The 19736-nt window shown below is 42.9% G+C and overlaps 1 protein-coding gene across 1 annotated transcript; it reads left to right on the forward strand.

Moving 5' to 3' along the window:
* The first annotated feature begins 16036 nt into the window (after positions 1 to 16036).
* Positions 16037 to 19498, forward strand: LOC145122400 (F-box/FBD/LRR-repeat protein At1g13570-like). The gene is made up of 8 exons (XM_079058007.1): positions 16037 to 16093; positions 16608 to 16617; positions 17203 to 17590; positions 17661 to 17862; positions 17940 to 18205; positions 18333 to 18406; positions 18759 to 18832; positions 19385 to 19498. Exons 1-8 carry the CDS (start codon positions 16037 to 16039, stop codon positions 19496 to 19498), a joined length of 1185 nt encoding a protein of 394 aa, XP_078914133.1.
* Positions 19499 to 19736: the final 238 nt, after the last annotated feature.

The raw sequence follows: 19736 nt of genomic DNA on the forward strand, positions 1-19736 counted from the left end.
CTAAACAACTTATCCTGTCTCAACCCAGCCTCCATCGTCCCTCCCAACTTAGAGAAACCCCAAATCGAAACCCTAACCTTGTTTGAGTGTTCTTGAGCCATTGTTGTGTGCTTGTGGTGATTGTGAAGCTTGAGAAGGAAGAAGGAGCTTGGAAGTTCGAGTAGAAGCTAGTAAATCCAGAGGTTGTACCCCATTTCTAACTCACCTGAGGTATAAAGTGGAAACCTTTACCATCTATCTCTTAGATGTCTAGTTAGGGTTCATTTCTACCTTTTCAAAGCCTTAGAGCTGCGATACTCGAAATTTTGTGGTTCATTGAGGGCATAGTTGATGGGTTTTGGGCATTCTAACACTCCTATGGTGTACATGCAACCCTAGAAACCTTGGATCTAAGTTTTCTCTAATATACATGCAAATTTGATTTTTCCAAGGTTCTCATCCTAACTAGCATGGCATGGGGTACTTGTAATATAAAAAACTTGTAGAATGACATACCTTTCTTGTAGCTTGTATTTTCTTAAGACCTTGTGAGCCTAGCACCCCAAATGTGACGCCTCAAATGTTTCACACAACACCACAACTCTTGGAATAACTTGAGAGAAGAACACTTTCACTCAAAATTGGCTGGCCCTCCTTGTTTTTGTCTTAGCGGCCGATTTTGCTTACCATGAGGTTCTTTATATAGTGTGTCACATGTAGGGTTACACCATGCAAACCCTAATGTGCATGACTTTTTATTTCCTCCATGATCCATGGGTTTTAACCTCCATGGAGCATCCATGGAGCACCCTATGGGTTTTAGCCCAATCCAATGAACCATGGATCATAAGCCCACTATATAAGAATGAATGATTTACAAATCAATCCCCATATATTTAATTAGTCCTTTTTAATCACAAAATTAATTCCAAATTAATTCTTGAACAATACTAATTAAAAAATATGATTTCATATTAATATATTAGTACTTATAATATATTAACAAACCATGCAACCCAAATGGACCATGCCAAATCGGGTCAAGTACATACCAGATATAGTTATGGACTTAGACACCTTATCCAAGAAACTCCCACTTGGATAAGTCTAATAACTATAGCTGCAAGTATGGCTTTAGGATCCGACCAGCAATCGTAGCTCTTTCAAAGTCTCGCGGAACTAAGATGACTTGCCATTTAAGATAAGTGATCATATAATCCTCTGCTCTCAAGATATCAGCCGGACAAATACATGGAACAATGTCGTACTTATTTTCCAGCAATTTGTTTTCCGATTTCCGATTTGTTTGACATAGAACTTAATCGAACACATCAATTCAGTTCTGACCGGGCCCGATACATGGGTTAAAACAAAATCATCGAGGGGCCCATATATCGCTTCTAATCCTCCAAGGAATAGAAGGAATAGATAAACTTCGACTCATATACTTGTACTAACTACTTGTTGAATAATACACAAAAGCACGTTTTATAACATTGAGTTACCGATGCATTTTCGTACAATCAATGTACAACCAACTCATGGTCAACAACTCATATCTCTACGTTTGAAGACTTATATGATATTACCGTCTCACGATCACTCGAGATAAATTCCATGAAGTGATACAAGTGAGCGCGGGTTGAATCCAATACTCGAATCTCATTCTAGGAGTACTCATGAACACTGCAGTCCCTATGTCCCAGACAAACTACATACCCATTCATGACATTCTTGCCTCAATACCTACTTCCAAAGTATGATTGACTATGGATGCTTTGAATAATATGATATACCATAACATAATTATTCTGGAAGTCAAAAAATGCAAAATTGAAACAATAGTAAACGATTGACACAAGATAGTAACACTTTACTCATAATTAAATAACAACTTTTATTTAAACATCAAATGTCAATTACACTTTACAAATTTCAGAAACAGCTATCTAATCAGTAAAACTAATATCATCCTTCGGCCCGATGCGCCTCACATGCTGAAAATGCTTAACCCTACACAGTCCCTTCGTGAGGGGGTCTGTTGGGTTCTTATCTAATGATACCCTCTTTGCCACGAGGATTCCTTCTTCTATTCGATGTCTAATGAAGTGGTATTTTCTATCGATGTAGCTGGATCCGCCATGATCCCTTGGTTCCTTGGCTAAGGCAACTGCACTTTCACTATCACAGAAAATCTCCATAGGCTCCTTTATAGCTGGTACAACTCCAAGGTCTCCAATGAAGTTCTTCAGCTATATCGCCTCCTTCTCCGCCTCGCTTGCTGCTATGTACTGTGATTCGTACGTTGAATCAGCTACTGTCTCCTGCTTGGAACTTTTTCCAAGTAATTGATCCTCCATTTAGGGTAAAGACCTAGCCTGACTGAGAGCGGAAATTATCCCTATCAGTCTGAAAGCTAGCATCGCCATACCCTACTACTCTCAAGTCATCACTCCCACCGTGGGTAAGAACCCAGTCCTTAGTCCTCTGCAGGTACTTGAGAATGTTCTTTACCGTAGTCCAGTGAGCCTTCCTTAAAGTTGTTAGGCTCATCCAAATTTACCAGTGTACTATCACTGATAAATGAATCACCTTTTGCAGTAATATAGAAACCATAGTAATGCTCAGGTGGATTCCTAACTCTTGTGGAACGCCTCAGAGGAATAGACTCATCTATCGGCTCAACAGGAGTTTCCTCCTCAGGTTAACTACTAGTGTTAGAGGCTCCTTCACCGCTTGACTCTTGAATTTCTTCAAGGTCAATTTGCCTCCCATTGTTTCCTTGGCTTATGAATTCTCTCTCACGAAAGACTCATCTTCTTGCCACAAAGACCACATTTTCAGTGGGTCTGTAGAAGAGGTAACCAAAGGATTTATGTGGGTAGCCGATGAAAATACACCGCTCACTTTGAGGTTCGAGCTTGTCATGAGTCTCGCGCCTCATGAAAGCCTCGCAATTCCAAACCTTGATGTGGTCTAAATTTGGAACTTTCCCAGTCCACATCTCGTGAGGTGTTTTGGCAACCTTCTTGGTAGGGACTATATTAAGGATATGGGCGGCAGTCTCTAAGGCATACCCCCAGAATGAGATTGGTAACGAAGCTCGACTCATCATGGAACGAACCATGTCCAACAAGGTTCGATTGCGCCTCTCAGCCACACCATTCAGCTGTGGTGTCCTAGGAGGTGTCAACTGTGAAACAATTCCACATTCCTTAAGATAGTCAAGGAACTCGATACTAAGATACTCACCACCCCAATCGGATCGAAGCATCTTAATGTTCCTGCCCAGCTGATTCTCCACTTCCTGCTTAAACTCTTTGAATTTCTCAAAGGTTTCTGACTTATGCTTGATTAAGTAGACATAACCATATCTACTGTAATCATCAGTAAAAGTGACATAGAAGCGGTTAGCATCCCTTTTGGCGGTTCTGAAGGGTCCACACACATCTGTGTACGAGGTCCAACAAACCTTCACCCCTAGCACAAGTACCGGTGAAGGGTGACTTTGTCATTTTTCCAAGTAAACAAGATTTGCAACGATCATCTGATTTTAAGTCAAATGACTCCAAGACTCCAGCCTTTTGGAGTTGGCCTATGCGCTTCTTGTTGACATGTCTAAGACGACAATGCCACAAGGATGCCTTATCCAAACTAGTAGAAGAATCAATATGCAATACATTATTTCCTAAGTTGTCTAGAACCGAAACAGTTTCATATACACCATCACAAGGTAATGCTTTAAAATAAAAAACACCATTATGAAAAGCATTAATACCACCACATTCATTATCAAATGAAAAAGTAAATCCTTGTTTGTACAAACCATGAAAGGAAATAATATTTCTCTCCATTTCAGACGAGTAACAGCATTTATTCAAATCTAACATTAACCCACTACTAAGCAATAAAGAATAAACTCCAATCTTGGTGATAGGTGAAGCTTTCCTATTCCCCATGATTAAGTTTATCTTCCCGTGCTCCACATCCTCACTTCTTTTTAGGCCCTGCAAATCAGAACAAATGTGAATTCAACACCCTGTATCAAGGACCCAAGAATTAGTATGTAGTGAGTTATTAGATAATATAGTGTAAATACCTGCGTGGGTGGGTTTTACTTTCCCATCTTTAACATCCTGCAAGTACTTGGGGCAGCTTCACTTCCAGTGCCCCTTTTCCTGACAGTAGAAGCATTGTACATCCTTTAGGTTGGAAGAGGGAGTGGCCGAACCACCTTTGGTTCCACTTGATGAGGAGCCTTCAAGAGACTTTCCCTTGGTACCCTTCGAAGGGGTCTTCCTCTTTTTCCCTTTACCATACCCGATTGCCAGAACAGGGGCGGCGGTAGGAGTAGGAGTGGTAACAACCGATTTGCCTTTAAGACCAGTTTCAGCGGTCTTCAAAAGCCCTTGAAGTTTGCTAAGTGTGACCTCCTCCTTGTTCATATGATAGGTCATGCGGAACTGATCATAACAGGGAGGTAAGGAGTGCAGTATGATGTCAATAGCCAGCTCCTCAGGGAAGTCCACATTTAACTTCAGCAAACAGTCCACAAACCTTTGAATTTTCTGCATGTGGCCCGTGATGGGTTCACCATCCTTCATTCGAGTTGTTACCATGAAAGAGATTATTTCATACCTTTCTTGACGAGCATTCTGATGGTATCTTTCCATTAGGTCCTGGTGCATCTGAAAAGGGTAAAAGTCCTCATCGGACTTTTGGAGTTCGGCTGTCATTGTGGCCATCATGATACATGCCACCTTAGTGGTATCTCTCTCATGAGTCCTATAGTCAACAATCTCCTATGGAGTAGCAGAAGACTCATCAATTTCCCTTAGCTCCTTGTCAAGGACATATTCTTTGTCCTCATAACGAGTGACCATCCTTATGTTCCTAATCCAATCATTGAAATTAGTCCCATCAAAGATGACTCTCCCACAAAGGTTCATGAGAGAGAATGAGCTGGTAGGGTTCGAGCCAGAAGCATTGTTGGAAGACATCTGAAAAAGAAGAAAGACAAGTTTAAATTAGATAAAAAGTCCTTTATAAGACACCCAAATGTAATTTTTAGGCTAGGACCCAACACAATATTTTATAACTTCGAAGAGGGATGCCGTAATCCAAGCCAAAAAATATTTGAAGGTAGGTGAATGACGATTCACCAATTTCCACCACGAAAAACTTAAGAAGTATTAGCTTTAAATTGGAAAGAAACTCCTAGATCTTTTGAGATTCATTGAACAATTCAATGGCATGTTTAAATCTCGATTGTGCCCTTCAAGTTTGTGACTGGGATGCCGAGGATCACAAAACAAGGTGTGAATAACCATGAAAACTAACTTGGTACTCTTAATTTTATCACCTAATCGATGTGCTGGTTAACCACACGTGCCCCACCGATCTATGATAAACCTTAAGCCACCCTTTGTCATCCTTGTCAAGCCCAAGTTAGTGTGCCGGTTAACCACACACGCTCCACTGACGACTTAAGCAAGGTGCAAAGTGTAATTTCATGGGTTAGCACCAAATTCACATTTTCCTAAAGTAACTAAGATTGGGTGCAAGAACCTACTCGACGAGTAGGATGAATTAACACATGGACTCGTCGAGTCCCCCCATGGACTCGGCGAGTTCACTGAACAGTGAGCAGATTTTCGACTTTTTTCAGCAACTTGCATCAAGTATAATGAAAACAAGCCTAGGCTCTGATACCACTGATGGGTTTTGAGCATTCTAACACTCCTATGGTGTACATGCAACCCTAGAAATCTTGGATCTATGTTTTTCTCTAATATACATGCAAAATTGATTTTTCCAAGGTTCTCATCCTAACTAGCATGGCATGGGGTACTTGTCATATAAAAAACTTGTAGAATGACATACCTTTCTTGTAGCTTGGATTCCTTAAGACCTTGTGAGCCTAGCACCCCAAATGTGATTCCTCAAATGTTTCACACAACACCACAACTCTTGGAATAACTTGAGAGAAGAACACTTTCACTCAAAATCGGCTAGCCCTCCTTGTTCTTGTCTTAGCGGCCGATTTTGCTTACCATGAGGTTCTTTATATAGTGTGTCACATGTAGGGTTACACCATGCAAACCCTAATGTGCATGACTTTTCATTTCCTCCATGATCCATGGGTTTTAACCTCCATGGAGCATCCATGGAGCACGCTATGGGTTTTAGCCCAATCCAATGAACCATGGATCATAAGCCCACTATATAAGAATGAATGATTTACAAATCAATCCCCATATATTTAATTAGTCTTTTTTGAACACAAAATTAATTCCAAATTAATTCTTGATCAATACTAATTAAATAATATAATTTCATATTAATATATTAGTATTATAATATATTAACAAACCATAAGTGTCATTTTCTCATTTTGTCTATCCAATTGTTATGATGCCATGCAACCCAAATGGACCATGCCAAATCGGGTCAAGTACATACCAGATATAGTTATGGACTTAGACACCTTATCTAAAAATAGCTTCAGATTTGGAACCATTGCGGGTTCTTATGGCATAAAGGTGCCAACATTATTGCCATAAGCACCCCATGCATCTTATAGACTTCATTCTAGCGCCATTTGGGCCAAATACCTCATGCATGGACGTCAAGACTGGACCTTTAGGTATAATATGGACCCTAGGAGGTCAGATCTATGGTTTGGATGCATTAAGACCGATTAAAATCGACTGTACTGTAACATCTCAAAAATCCAGACCAAAAATTTCGTTTTAAATCATTAATAAAAACCAAAATTATCAACCATTTCATTCATAAACAAAAACTGTTATATCAAACCAGAGTATAATCGCAAAACATATTCTTTTTATCAGAGTAAACATCCCAGGCCAAACTTCTTGGTGTGTGCCATGCAGTCATCCCGAGCTCTTCCCTCCGTTACCGGAAGTACCTGAAACCAAAACTGAAAATTGTAAGCATGAAGCTTAGTGAGTTCCCCAATTTACCACATACCATACATATATCCACATACTGGCCCCGCCCCGCCCACTGCATCGGGACTTGCTCGACATCAGACTCTCTCCGGCATCAGGCCCCGCCTGGCATCGAGCCCCGCTCAGTATACAGATCTGTCTCTCTTAGGCCCCGCCTGTCTCTGGGTCCCGCCCGCTAAACACATACAGTCATATAACATGCTAACACATAAGAAACATATTCTACTATATCCCTATCCTAAGGCCTCGCCTACCTTGGGCCCCGCCCTGTCCTGCTACGGATGAGTCAGGGAACCCCGTCCACACTCCTGCTGATAGTAAGATACGCCCCCCTCCCCCCCCCCCCCCACACACACTCACCTCCCTCCTAACTCGGGCCTCACCCCTACTCTGCTACTAATGAGATACGTAACCCCGTCCATACTCTGCTAGTGATGAGATACGGGACCTCTCCCACATTCACCTCCCTACGAGGCACATACAAGTATCACACAGACAACAAGTATATTCTAACATACAAACATTCCTCGGGCACCCGCCCGACATCGGACCTTGGTCCGGAATAACATACTAGCATACAGTGCCTAGGGCTAACCCCCGGGTGTTCCTACTCATAAACTACATGGGTCGGCATTATAGCGTTAGAACCATTCACACAGTGAGGAGACTCACCTTGCACTGCTGAAGCCCTGCTGATATCCCTCTAGCTGCTATCTGTCAATTCCCGAACAGCTGATCCTTCGGCTCCCCGAGCTACCAATACCAAGATAACACTTAGACCAAACCAATAGACCTATTTAGGGTAAAATGACCATTTTACCCCCTAGTCCATCCCGGTCCATATCCAAGACCCAAACCATAGAATAAAAGGCCAAACACTAGGTAATCTTCCCAAGCCCACTAGTGGCCCACTAATGGCCCAATTTACTACATTGGGCCCAATGCCTTAATGGGCCTTACCCTAAGCCCAAAACATATTCTTGGCCCATATTAACTGACTCCTGATGGCCCATTAAAGCCCAAATACCCAAGCATGGCCCAAAACGTGGCCTAATAACACCAAGTCCATACTGATAGATTACGCGGGGCGTACATCTATGTACGCTAAGCGTAATGGCTAGATGGTACGTACGCTGGGCATACTTGTACGTACGCTCAGCGTAAACCCCCTGTTAAGTCCATTTCTCATTAACTGCTTAATACTCCACTTCAGAAGCTACAATCACAGATCCTGGTCCTTTTCCACGTCTAAATCCATAAAGTCACTGACTTGGTGACTTTACTGGCCCAAACAAGCCCAAACTCCAAAAAATGATATTCCACTTCCACAAAGAGGAGAGTTTACTGCTTATGGGACCCTATTAGCTCTGAGGGTGGCAACCCTAAGCTCACGAACGAGATTTCATCATAAAGGTCCATTCTTTGGACCAAAATGACTCCAAAACCACACTACACTAGATCTAAGCATTCTTAAGTAAAGTTATGAACTTTATACCTCCAAAGAGTTCCAAATGGTGATGCTATTCCAGATCTATGAGCTCGAACTCCCCAAGTTCTACCTTGCCAAATTCTTCATTTCCTCTTCCAAGCTTACACCACCAAAATTAGCTTCTTGAATTCAAAATCACCCAAGGATGGAGAGATGAGGCGTTATAGGGTTCCTCTGGGCTTGGGGGACAGATAAGGAGGCTAGGGTTTGAGCCATTATGTTCTTATATAGTGGTTGGGCCTAAAATTAGGGTTTCTGGACACTGGACGTATGCTGGGCGTATGCCAAAAACACCCGCGACCATTTCCTTTTATATGTTGGGCATAACCCAGCTTACGCTGGGCATACCCACGCGCCATCTACTTTGCATGCATGGTCCTTCCTTGTTAACTTTTCCATTAGGGACCATAATGCCAATAACTTCAAAGAGTCATATCTTCCTTACCCGAGGTCCGTTTCCAACGAACTTTATATCCAAGAAAAGGTGGCGGGAGGCCCTGCGTTTCAAGCCACACCCCCAAGCCTAAAAACCTTCCGAATAAAACTCAAGACCCATAAAAGACCAAAACGCCCCTTAGCCTTGGCCTTTGAAATTCATAAGCGAATGCTTTCAGAACAGGGTGTTACAACTCTTCCCCACTTAAACTAGACTTCGTCTTCGAAGTCCGATACGACCAACTATCCTGTAATCTGCTCACAACATTCCTGTCTGATGCATACATCACCTGCTGGGTCCGATCCCCGAAGGACCACTTCCAATGACCTTCTGTTCGGTCTTTCCGCAAAATAATCCCTGAAGATAAAAACCTTTAGAGCACTTCTAATCACCAACAATCCCGAGAGCACGACTCTTACCCAACCGACAATCCTTTTGGTACTCCCCGAGTACTTATGTTGCACGTCCTAGGGGTTCACCCCTTTCTCCTGCGGTTTCACTGGCGTTCCTCAGGCAACTTTCCAAAAACAACAACATTTCCTTTCTCCATGAAGTACATACCCTTTGTTGTATCTACATCTCCAGCCACTCCCAGTGCTGGTCACTTCACTGATACCCACTGAATGCTTCCTCTTACTATATCCTGGTGCTGAAAACCCATCCCAGTGAGTGGATCAGATAATCCTTCGAGTAAAAGACTCATCCCTGCAACAGTTAGAATCATACGAGAGCTGCGCCACAGAGTCAAATCACTCACTCTGAGATTATTTAATCCTGTTGTTAGCGGCTTAACACCTCTCAGTCAACCAACTACTCCACGCACGAAGCCTCTTATCATTGTCTCTGTCCGAAGATTCTGTTGTCTCTCATCCGCCTTCCGGATGAACCGGGACCACCCTGGTCCCAACTGATCTATCAACATCTGGGTTACCGGACTCCCACGGGTTACTGCACCCAAGCTCAAACTCTCAGTCGCTCCCAGCGACTCCTGAAAACTTAGGCTATCTAACACTGCTCTATCGCCTTGCCACTCTGGATCTATATGCTTTGGGATTCTCGATCCCCTACCTTGACCTACAGGTCTCTACCAGGTCCCACCTGCACTACTATAACACACGGGCCTCGCCACGGGTCTCGCCCAACTATATATCGGAGCGGCCTCTCCCACAGGACTCACCTATCTAGGGCTATGCAGGCCCGACTCCATACTGAACCCCAACGAGCCATCCTTTCCTGATCCCTGCCTTGCTAACTAGGAGATACGGGTCACGCCCACAATCCGCTAACTAGGAGATACGGGCCCTCGCCCACACTCCTCTATCTCATAGCCCTTCAGGCTGCTTTCCTTCCTTCTCAAAGGTCGTGAACTCATCCTGGATTCGCACGCTTCTGCTCTTGTATACTTGGAGGGTTCTCCCCCACTTCGATTCAACTAACTCCTTACAGTTCACTACTTAGAAAAGACTCCCAATCCCTATTACCATCCCATGATCAATCTGCTGACACTCCAATGCTCACCACTGCTAGAGATCCAAACTAAACAATACCGAATCCGTGCTACCTTAGAAGACTGACTGACCCCTCCCTGAGTTCCATTCACGCTTGCTACAACTGATTCATCCTGAGATTTCGTTCAAGAGAGGGTACTACTATGAACTACCGCTCTAAAATCCATGGTATGCAGATGGCATATAATCCGAACACGAACAGAAATGGAATTCTAACATACATTCACTAACATAGATGCAGTACCATAACAATATAATCATGAATAAAAGCTGAAAAGAAATCAAAAGATAGACACCTGCAACGTCCGGTGCTGCTCGCGTCTCCACTGTAGACAACTGGAAATCCCTGCTCCTCACCGCATGCGCCTCTGCTAGGCCCTGACGGCCATCAGTGATCCTCAAAGTCGCAGGCACAGGTGTTATCACCTGTCCTGCCAGAACCAAACTCGGACAGTGGGCCTTCTTATGGCCCCACTGACTGCAATGGAAATAGATCAGGTCTGATCCCTGGGTGGTGGTAGCAGTACAATCCCTGCTAAAATGACCAGTCCGGCCGCACTTGAAGCAGCCAGAATCACCACCACTACCGCTCCTGCAGTCGCCCTCGTGCGTCCTGCCACACTTCCCGCATCGGCTGCGGCTCTGATAGTCCCTCGATCTCGAGTCTGACCCCTTGGCTCTCTTGCCTGAACCTGTGGCCACCTGAATCTCCTCTGACTTTCTCTTCCCGAGGTGCTCTAGGTCGTTCTCCCTCTCTCTGGCTCGCGCAATCATATCCTCAAGCGTCTTGCAGCTGGACCTGCTCACAAACTCCCTGATGCCAGCCCTCAGCATCTCGTGATATCGGGCCTTCTTCATCTCCTCGTCCGCGACATACTGCGGAACAAGAAGATCCCTCTCCCTAAACATGGCGGTAATCTCCGCCACAATCTCAGTCATTTGCCGAAGGCCCTAAAACTCCCGCACTAACTGTTGCACCTCAATCATCGGTGCAAACTCCGCCTTGAACCTGGCCGAGAAATCACTCCATGTCATCGCGTCCAACGCGGCATCATCCCCCATGGCATGTCCAACCTCCTCCCACCAATCTCGTGCTCTTTCCTTCATAAGACATGAGGTAAGTCGGACCTTATCCCCCTCGGGACACCGGCTAGTGCGAAAAGCGTTGGCGACATCTGCCAACCATCTACCGCTAGCAATGGGGTCCCTGGCCCCATGGTAATCTGGAGCTCCACAAGCTCTGAACTCTCGGAATGTCAGTGTACGCGCCCCCATAATGGCCACCATCTCAGCGCGGAAGGCTCCCAGCCTCTCATCCAAAATCTGCAATATACCCTCCTTGACCGTACCAAAGATCACAGGAGTCTGGTCTAGAATACCGCACGTAACCTCTGCTAAAATAAACTCTCTCATCTGCTCCCCGAGCTGCTCGGCTCCTTAGCCCGAGCCCGATTCCTCACTGGCGCCTGAATCGCCAACTGGTCTACCCCGTAGCGTCACCATTCTGCAACATATCATAATAATCATCAGAATACTCATCACTACTGAGGGATCACACACGCCCTATAAGTTCCCTGGTTTTATCTCAACCCTCTTTGATTCGAGAACAGATCGTCTGCTTCCAGTAGTATGGGCCCCTACTACCTTCCACATCTATCCGTACTTTCCTCAAAGATTGCATTGACTCCACCAAGTCCCTTGCACTACTACTGTTGCTCCCAGCACTAATCTCATTCTAGGCTTACCCTAGGGAAATCTATAACCCAATCCAATCCTCAGCTACTGAAGGTATCTTCATAATGCCAATTAGCCACTACCTGAATACCATCACATGTGACGAAGCTCAGATAATCCTTCGAGTAAAGGACTCATCCCTACAACGGTTAGACATAAACAAGAGCTGCGCAATAGGGCCAAATCCAGCACTCTGAGATTATTCAACCCTGATCACATGTGACTTGAGGTATTCACCTAATGGCTAACTCCCATCACTCAGAGTCCCACAAAGCACAAAGCAAGTAGCATTCAGACAAAAAGGGAAAATCTAACCAGAACATAATCAAGCAATTCTATCCACATATCAGGAATCTGTACTAGCATGCAACTCATAAGGCTCATACACATAACAGACACTTAAGGCATCCTTCCTAGATCCTTAGTCCTAATCTAACATGCAGTTCTCATAAGCGTATCATATCTAAACAAACATGTATGGGTAATTTGGAAGAACTTACTTGAGCTCGGCTGATTGCATGCACCACACACTTTTCTTTTTTCTCAAAGTTGTTTTCTTTTTCTTTAAGCTCGTTTTTATAAAAATGATTTTCTTTTGAAAATTTTCATACCAAGTCCTCAGTTTGAGTTCAGTCACACCCGAGAGTATGCCCAAATCCCTCAAACCAAGGCTCTGATACCAACTTGTAACATCCCAAAAATCCAGACCAAAAATTTCATTTTAAATCATTAATAAAAACCATAATTATCAACCATTTCATTCATAAACAAAAACCGTAATATCAAACCAGAGTATAATCTCAAAACATATTCTTTTTATCATAGTAAACATCCCAGGCCAAACTTCTTGGTGTGTGCCATGCAGTCATCCCGAGCTCTTCCCTCTGTTACCGGAAGTACCTGAAACCAAAACTGAAAACTGTAAGCACGAAGCTTAGTGAGTTCCCCAATCTACCACACACCATACATATATCCACATACTGGGCCCCCGCCCGCTGCATTGGGACTTGCCCGACATCGGACTCGCTCCGGCATCGGGCCCCGCCCGGCATCAGGCCCCGCTTGGAATCGAGCCCCGCTCGGTATACATATCTATCTCTATTGGGCCCCATCTGTCTCTGGGCCCCGTCCGCTAAACACATACAGTCATATAACATGCTAACACATAAGAAACATATTCTACTATATCCCTGTCCTAAGGCCTCGCCTACCTTGGGCCCTACCCCTGTCCTGCTACAGATGAGTTATGGAACCCAGTCGACACTCTTGCTGATAGTGAGATACGGGCCCCCGCCCACACTCACCTGCCTACCAGGCACATACAAGTATCACACAGACAACAAGTATATTCTAACATACAAACATTCCTCAGGCACCCGCCCGGCATCGGACCCTGGTCCGGAATGACATACTAGCATATAGTGCCTAGGGCTAACCCCCGGGTCTTCCTACTCATAAACTACATGGGTCGGAATTGTGGCCTTAGACCCATTCACACAGTGAGGAGACTTACCTTGCACTGCTGAAGCCCTGCTGATATCTGTCAATTCCCGAACAGCTGATCCTTCGGCTCCCCGAGCTACCAATACCAAGATAACACTTAGACCAAACCAATAATTCTCTTTAGGGTAAAATGACCATTTTACCCCCTAGTCCATCCCGGTCCATATCCAAGACCCAAACCATAAAATAAAAGGCCAAACACTAGGTAATCTTCCCAAGCCCACTAGTCGCCCACTAACGGCCCAAATTGCTACATTGGGCCCAATCCCTTAATGGGCCTTACCCTAAGCCCAAAACATATTCTTGGTCCATATTAACTGACTCCTGTTTGCCCACTAAAGCCCAAATACCCAAGCATGGCCCAAACCATGGCCTAATAACAGCAAGTCCATACTAATAGATTACGCGGGGCGTACATCTATATACGCTAAGCGTACTGGGTAGATGGTGCGTACGCTGGGCGTACCTATACTTACGCTCAGCGTAAACCCCCTGTTAAGTCCATTTCTCATTAAGTTCTTAATACTCCACTTCAGAATCTACAATCACAGATCCTGGTCCTTTTCCATGTCTTAATCCATAAAGTCGCTGACTTGGTGACTTTACTTGGCCCAAACAAGCCCAAACTCCCAAAAATGACATTCCACTTCCATAAAGAGGGCTAGACCTCATGCATGAACCCATTAACACGTTCAAGATGGAGACTTTACTGCGTATGGGACCCTTTTAGCTCTGAGGGTGGCAACCCTAAGCTCACAAACGAGATTTCATCATAAAGGTCCATTCATGGGACCAAAATGACTCCAAAACCACACTACACTAGATCTAAGCGTTCTTAAGTAAAGTTATGAGCGTTAATCCTTCAAAGAGTTCCAAATGGTGAAGATATTCCAGATCTATGAGCTCCAACTCCCCAAGTTCTTCCTTGCTAACTTCTTCTTTTCCTTTTCCAAGCTTACACCACCAAAATGAGCTTCTTGAAGTCAAAATCACCCAAGGATGGAGAGATGAGGCGTTCTAGGGTTCCTCTGGGGATGGGGGACAGACAAAGAGGCTAGGGTTTGAGCCATTATGTTCTTATATAGTGGTTGGCCCTAAAATTAGGGTTTCTGGACACTAGACGTACGCTGGGCGTACATCCTATACGTTGGGCGTATGCCAAAAACACCCGCGACCATTTCCTTTTATACGTTGGGCATACCCACGCGCCTTCTACTTTGCATGCATGGTCCTTCCTTGTCAACTTTTCCATTAGGGACCATAATGCCAATAACTTCAAAGAGTCATATCTTCCTTACCCGAGGTCCGTTTCCAATGAACTTTATATCCACGAAAAGGTGGCGGGAGGCCTTACGCTTCAAGCCACACCCCCAAGCCTAAAAACCTTCCAAATAAAACTCAAGACCCATAAAAGACCAAAACGCCCCTTAGCCTTGGCCTTTGAAATTCATCAGCGAATGCTTTCAGAACAGGGTGTTACATGTATAGTTTTCGATAAAGAGGGACTCGGCGAGTCGCTTAGGTGAATCGGCGAGTCGGGTCGCAGTTTCCCCCAAACGTCTTCTGGAGATGGTCTTTGGTTGAGTTGAAGGAAAACTTAGCCTGTTGGGGTTTGTTATGGACTTGAAGATCGAAGGACTCAACGAGTTTAAGGAGGAACTCGGCAAGTTCAAGGCAATGTCCCAACCACATGAAGACGGAATCGACGAGTTCAAGGAGAACTCGGCGAGTCATAGACTAAACACCTTCATACGGATGAAGATGAAATCAACAAGTTCAAGGATGAACTTGGCGAGTCAGTTGAAGAAGGTCCCGATGTTTTGTTGAAGGCGGACTCATCGAGCTCTTGCTAGATTCGACGAGTAGGGGCCGATTTGTTGCATTTTGTGGACGTGGGGACTCGACGAGTTGGTGGACCAACTCGGCGAGTCTAGTCAACCATATGTTGACTTTGACCAAAGTTGACTTTGACCAAGGTTTTGACCTTGACTTTGCCTTGGACTTAAGTTGACCCTTGTAGGGGTTATGAGTATGAAATGGTAATGTATAAAGGATGTTGTGTAGGGATTGAGGAGTCAAGAAGAGTTGATTTCCATACCGAGAACAGTGCAGACACTACACGACATTGAGGTGAGTTACCTTCTAGTAGAGGTGGGTCTACGACCACAATGCCGGCCAACTAGCAGGGAATGTCTTTAGATGATTGTCTTTGTGATAATTGTCTAGGTTTGCTACTACCTGATGTGTTCTATGTTCCAGTATGATATGTTATATGCGATAGTAGTAGTAGGAGGGGAATAGTCCCCCGATTCGGTCGTTAGGGCCGAAGGGTAGGTCGGACGCCCCATATATGTCTGATAGCATGATTATGATATGATATTATGTGATAGTGGTAGGGGTGAAATAGTCCCCAATGGCCGGTTGGGATAGACAGGAGGGTAGGCAGTCACCCCAGAATGGCCTGACACGGGTAGGTCAGCACCCCAGAACGGCTTGACACGGGTAGGTCAGCACCCCATAATGGCTTGACATGGGTAGGTCGGGCACCCCAGAATTGTCTGGCAGTATGTATGATTATATGGTATGTGGTATGATGGGGGAACTTACTAGGCTTTGTGCTTACGGTTTTCAGTTTTGGTTTCAGGTACCTCTTCGTCTAAGGGGAAGGGGCCGGCAGGGTAGCAGCGCATCGCACACACATGATTACGCATTTGAGATTTCCGGGATTGTACTCTGACACTATTACTAATTGACGATATCGTTTTTGAGACATGTAACTATGGTTTATGAATGAATATGATATCAGTAATGTTTTCCTCCAACAAATTTTATAAGCAATATAATAAAAACAAAAAATTTTGGTCTCGATTTTTGGGATGTTACAATGGTGGTGATGATGATGATGAGGAGGAGGAGAACTAGAATGATAATGACAACAATGTTTGTTAAAAACTTGCTTTTTTTGTTATTTTGTTATGTAGTAGAATTTGAATGGTATGTTATGTTTATTAAGTGTTTTTGGATTTTAATGGTATGTTATGTCATGTTTATATTATTCTGCAAATATCCCTTTTGGATTTGTTTTAAATGGTATATATAACAAAACTTGTGAAAAATATTAAAAAAACAAAAGGCTATAGCGACGACATGTCGTCGGTATAGCTTTATAACTGTAAAAACGGTTTTCCCATTCCAGACGACATGTCGTCCGTATTGATCAACTTTTCCAAACGAGAAGTCGTCTCTATAGGGTCACACTTGTCCCAACCACAAGTCGTCGGTATAGGGTCCGAATTAAAACTTTTTCTTATTTCCTCGAAAATCAATCTCGACGATCCTTTGCAGAAGATATGTCGTCTGGACTGGCTATGCTGTACCGACGACTCCTGTCCTGACGACATTTTCGACTTTTACCAACGGACCTATACCGACGACTTTTTACAGACCACATGTTGTCGGTATAAGCTTTATCGACGACAAGTCGTCTGGACAGAGTCCATAACTGTCGTCTGCATAAGGCTCGATCCTTGTAGTGGAATCGCTGTTATGAACTTCCTTGTTATGTGTTTTCTTGTCTAGAATTGACAAAGTTGGAGCTGGATAATTGTTTCTTTAAGCCACCACTTGAGTTTGAAGGATTTCTCAATCTTGAAGAACTTCTTCAGAAGGATATTGATTTTGGGGCTAGCTTGTGTGGCACTAAGGTCAACCTACCACAACTTAAGAAGTTGTCCCTGCTTGTGTGCACAAATGTCTGCAATTTCAACATTAAGGCTACAAAACTGCAGAATTTGTCTGCATATGCTTGCCCTGGTGCCATGTCGCTTCGGTTATTGGACAGTCCATGCCTTTCTGTGGCTATAATTGCTTTCGAGAAACCCATAGAAGATTTTGTACGAGTTGGCAAAATGAATTTCGCCACAATGTTGAGTAACTTGTCAAGAGTTCAATACTTTTATATCGACAGGCATTTTCTCAAGGTATGATATAAAGGAAAAAAAAATTATACTTATCCTTGCTTTTCCTTTTGCACGAAGGGAATGTAACTTCCATGTTTATTGGGTAATTAATTTAAGCGCAGAAAAGATTCCAAAATTACTTCCACGTGCGATAAGTAGTTTAAGGTGTCTGTGGTTGATGGATTTTCAAGTTGGTGATGTGGATCTACTTCATGCTGCTCTTTGTTTGCTTCGAAACTCACCGAATCTAGAAGAACTGTCTGCTATGCACCCTGAGATGGTAAAGTAAAGAGTTAAAAGTATATACAATACAAGGGTTGGATTGTAAAGTGCTGTTGCATTTTTATTGTGTTTCAGGAGCCTCGAATTGATGTGGGACCTGCTTCAAATCACTTGGTATCCCCAAACTGCTTGGACTGTACATTGAATCGATTGCAAACTGTGAATATAAAATGTTTTGAAGGATCAAAACCGGAACTTCTTTTTATAAAGCTTCTTCTTGCTCATTCTCCTTCTCTTGACAAGTTGAACATCACACCAAGTGAGAAAACAGATGCTCAAAAAAGATTTGACATTGCTAAAGATGTGATCCAGTTCCCTGGAGCCTCACCAAAAGAAAAAATGTTCTACTTGATCCCAAAGACATAATCATGTAAGAATGTTCAACTACACTGCAATTTAGCTTTATACTTTCATCTTACAAGCATTTTTTATTTTTTTATTTTTTTTAATTTCACTTGCTCTTTTTAGGGATGGTATTATTGATATAAATGCCAAGAACTGTGTACAATTTGCTACTTCTTGTTATCTAGCTTGTTTTGTTGGTATTTTCACAAGAATGATGGCGTCCTCTCCTTCCACAAAACCCTTCTATAAATTTTACAAAAATGTAGACAGATACCTCCAACTGAAATCAAGACTTTATTAAAAGTAAATATTTGAACTTATATACACAAAGAAAGAACATATGTTTACAGCTTCATACTAGTAAATCTAAGATCTTTTTAGAATCTCTCCTTTAAACACCCACTTATTTATCCTATTTGCGTTGCTACCCTTGCATTTTCCTTACGTGCACAAAGGACCTTGGTCCATTTGAGTTTTCATAGCTTCAAGTCCCCTGGCTTTTCATCTTTTTACTTTTTACTTTTTAAGTCCTTGAAATGAAACAAACAGCTATTACAATCCAACAAAGTTCTCCATACGCTAGATTTCAGCCATTAGGAAACCAGGAAAAGTGTAATGCCATGGTATCTTATGATTTAATTCAAAAGGTTCATACTAATTGTTACTTGATTTTTTATTCCTTGTGGGGTGTGTCAATACTTGTAAATAGTTGTGTGCATGAAGAAGATACTGATGATCTGGGATTTGTGTTATGCAGATCTGCAGTGACCATAGCAAACAACCACTATGTTGAAGAACAAAGGGAATCTGAAGCTGTGTGTGTGTCAAATTACATGTGTTGAAACAGAAATACTAAAGTGTGTATAATACTGAAGGTCGAACTGCTGTTCGTCTGTTGTTTTTGATTGGAAAGTTGGCAGTTTATTTAGAAAGAACTCCTGATGTGCTTCTAGGTTGATGTCATGACATGGATTAATGCTAAAAAGGCCATTGAAATTGTTACTTTGACAAGAAGTTTTTTTAATCCTTATGTTAAGTAGCATGCTCTAACCAGACTTTGTATGAAAGTAATTAGTATCTCATTGAATATAGAATGTTGGGGGTTAGTATTAGGTATTCCAATAATCCTATTAGTTAATATTGAAGACAGTTAACGTTAATAATTAAACTAATAGTCAGAAAGATTCTTGTCAAATACTGATCGGCATTCTTTGTCTGTTGCTGTCATAGCTTCAGGTCTCATCCTAATCTCCACTGTCAATCAGTCATCCATGTATGAAGCAATGTAATAGTTTAGACGATTTTCAAAGTATAATGTTTTAATAGTGAAAATTTCAAGTTTATAACTGTCAGATTTTTCAAAGTATAGTGCTTTATATGACTATTTACTAACTGGCATGGGACCAACAAAGAGTTTGTTTGTCAGATTTAGCGTTAGAATAACTATAGGTTTTCTATTGTACAATATAGATGTAAACAATTTTTTTTGCCACGTATTTGACTAATCAATGATCAGTAGTTGCTAAA

The sequence above is a fragment of the Lactuca virosa genome, chromosome 1 (genome assembly GCF_052849685.1).
Source record: "Lactuca virosa cultivar CGN04683 chromosome 1, Lactuca_virosa_CGN04683_v6, whole genome shotgun sequence".
Classification (NCBI taxonomy): domain Eukaryota; kingdom Viridiplantae; phylum Streptophyta; class Magnoliopsida; order Asterales; family Asteraceae; genus Lactuca; species Lactuca virosa.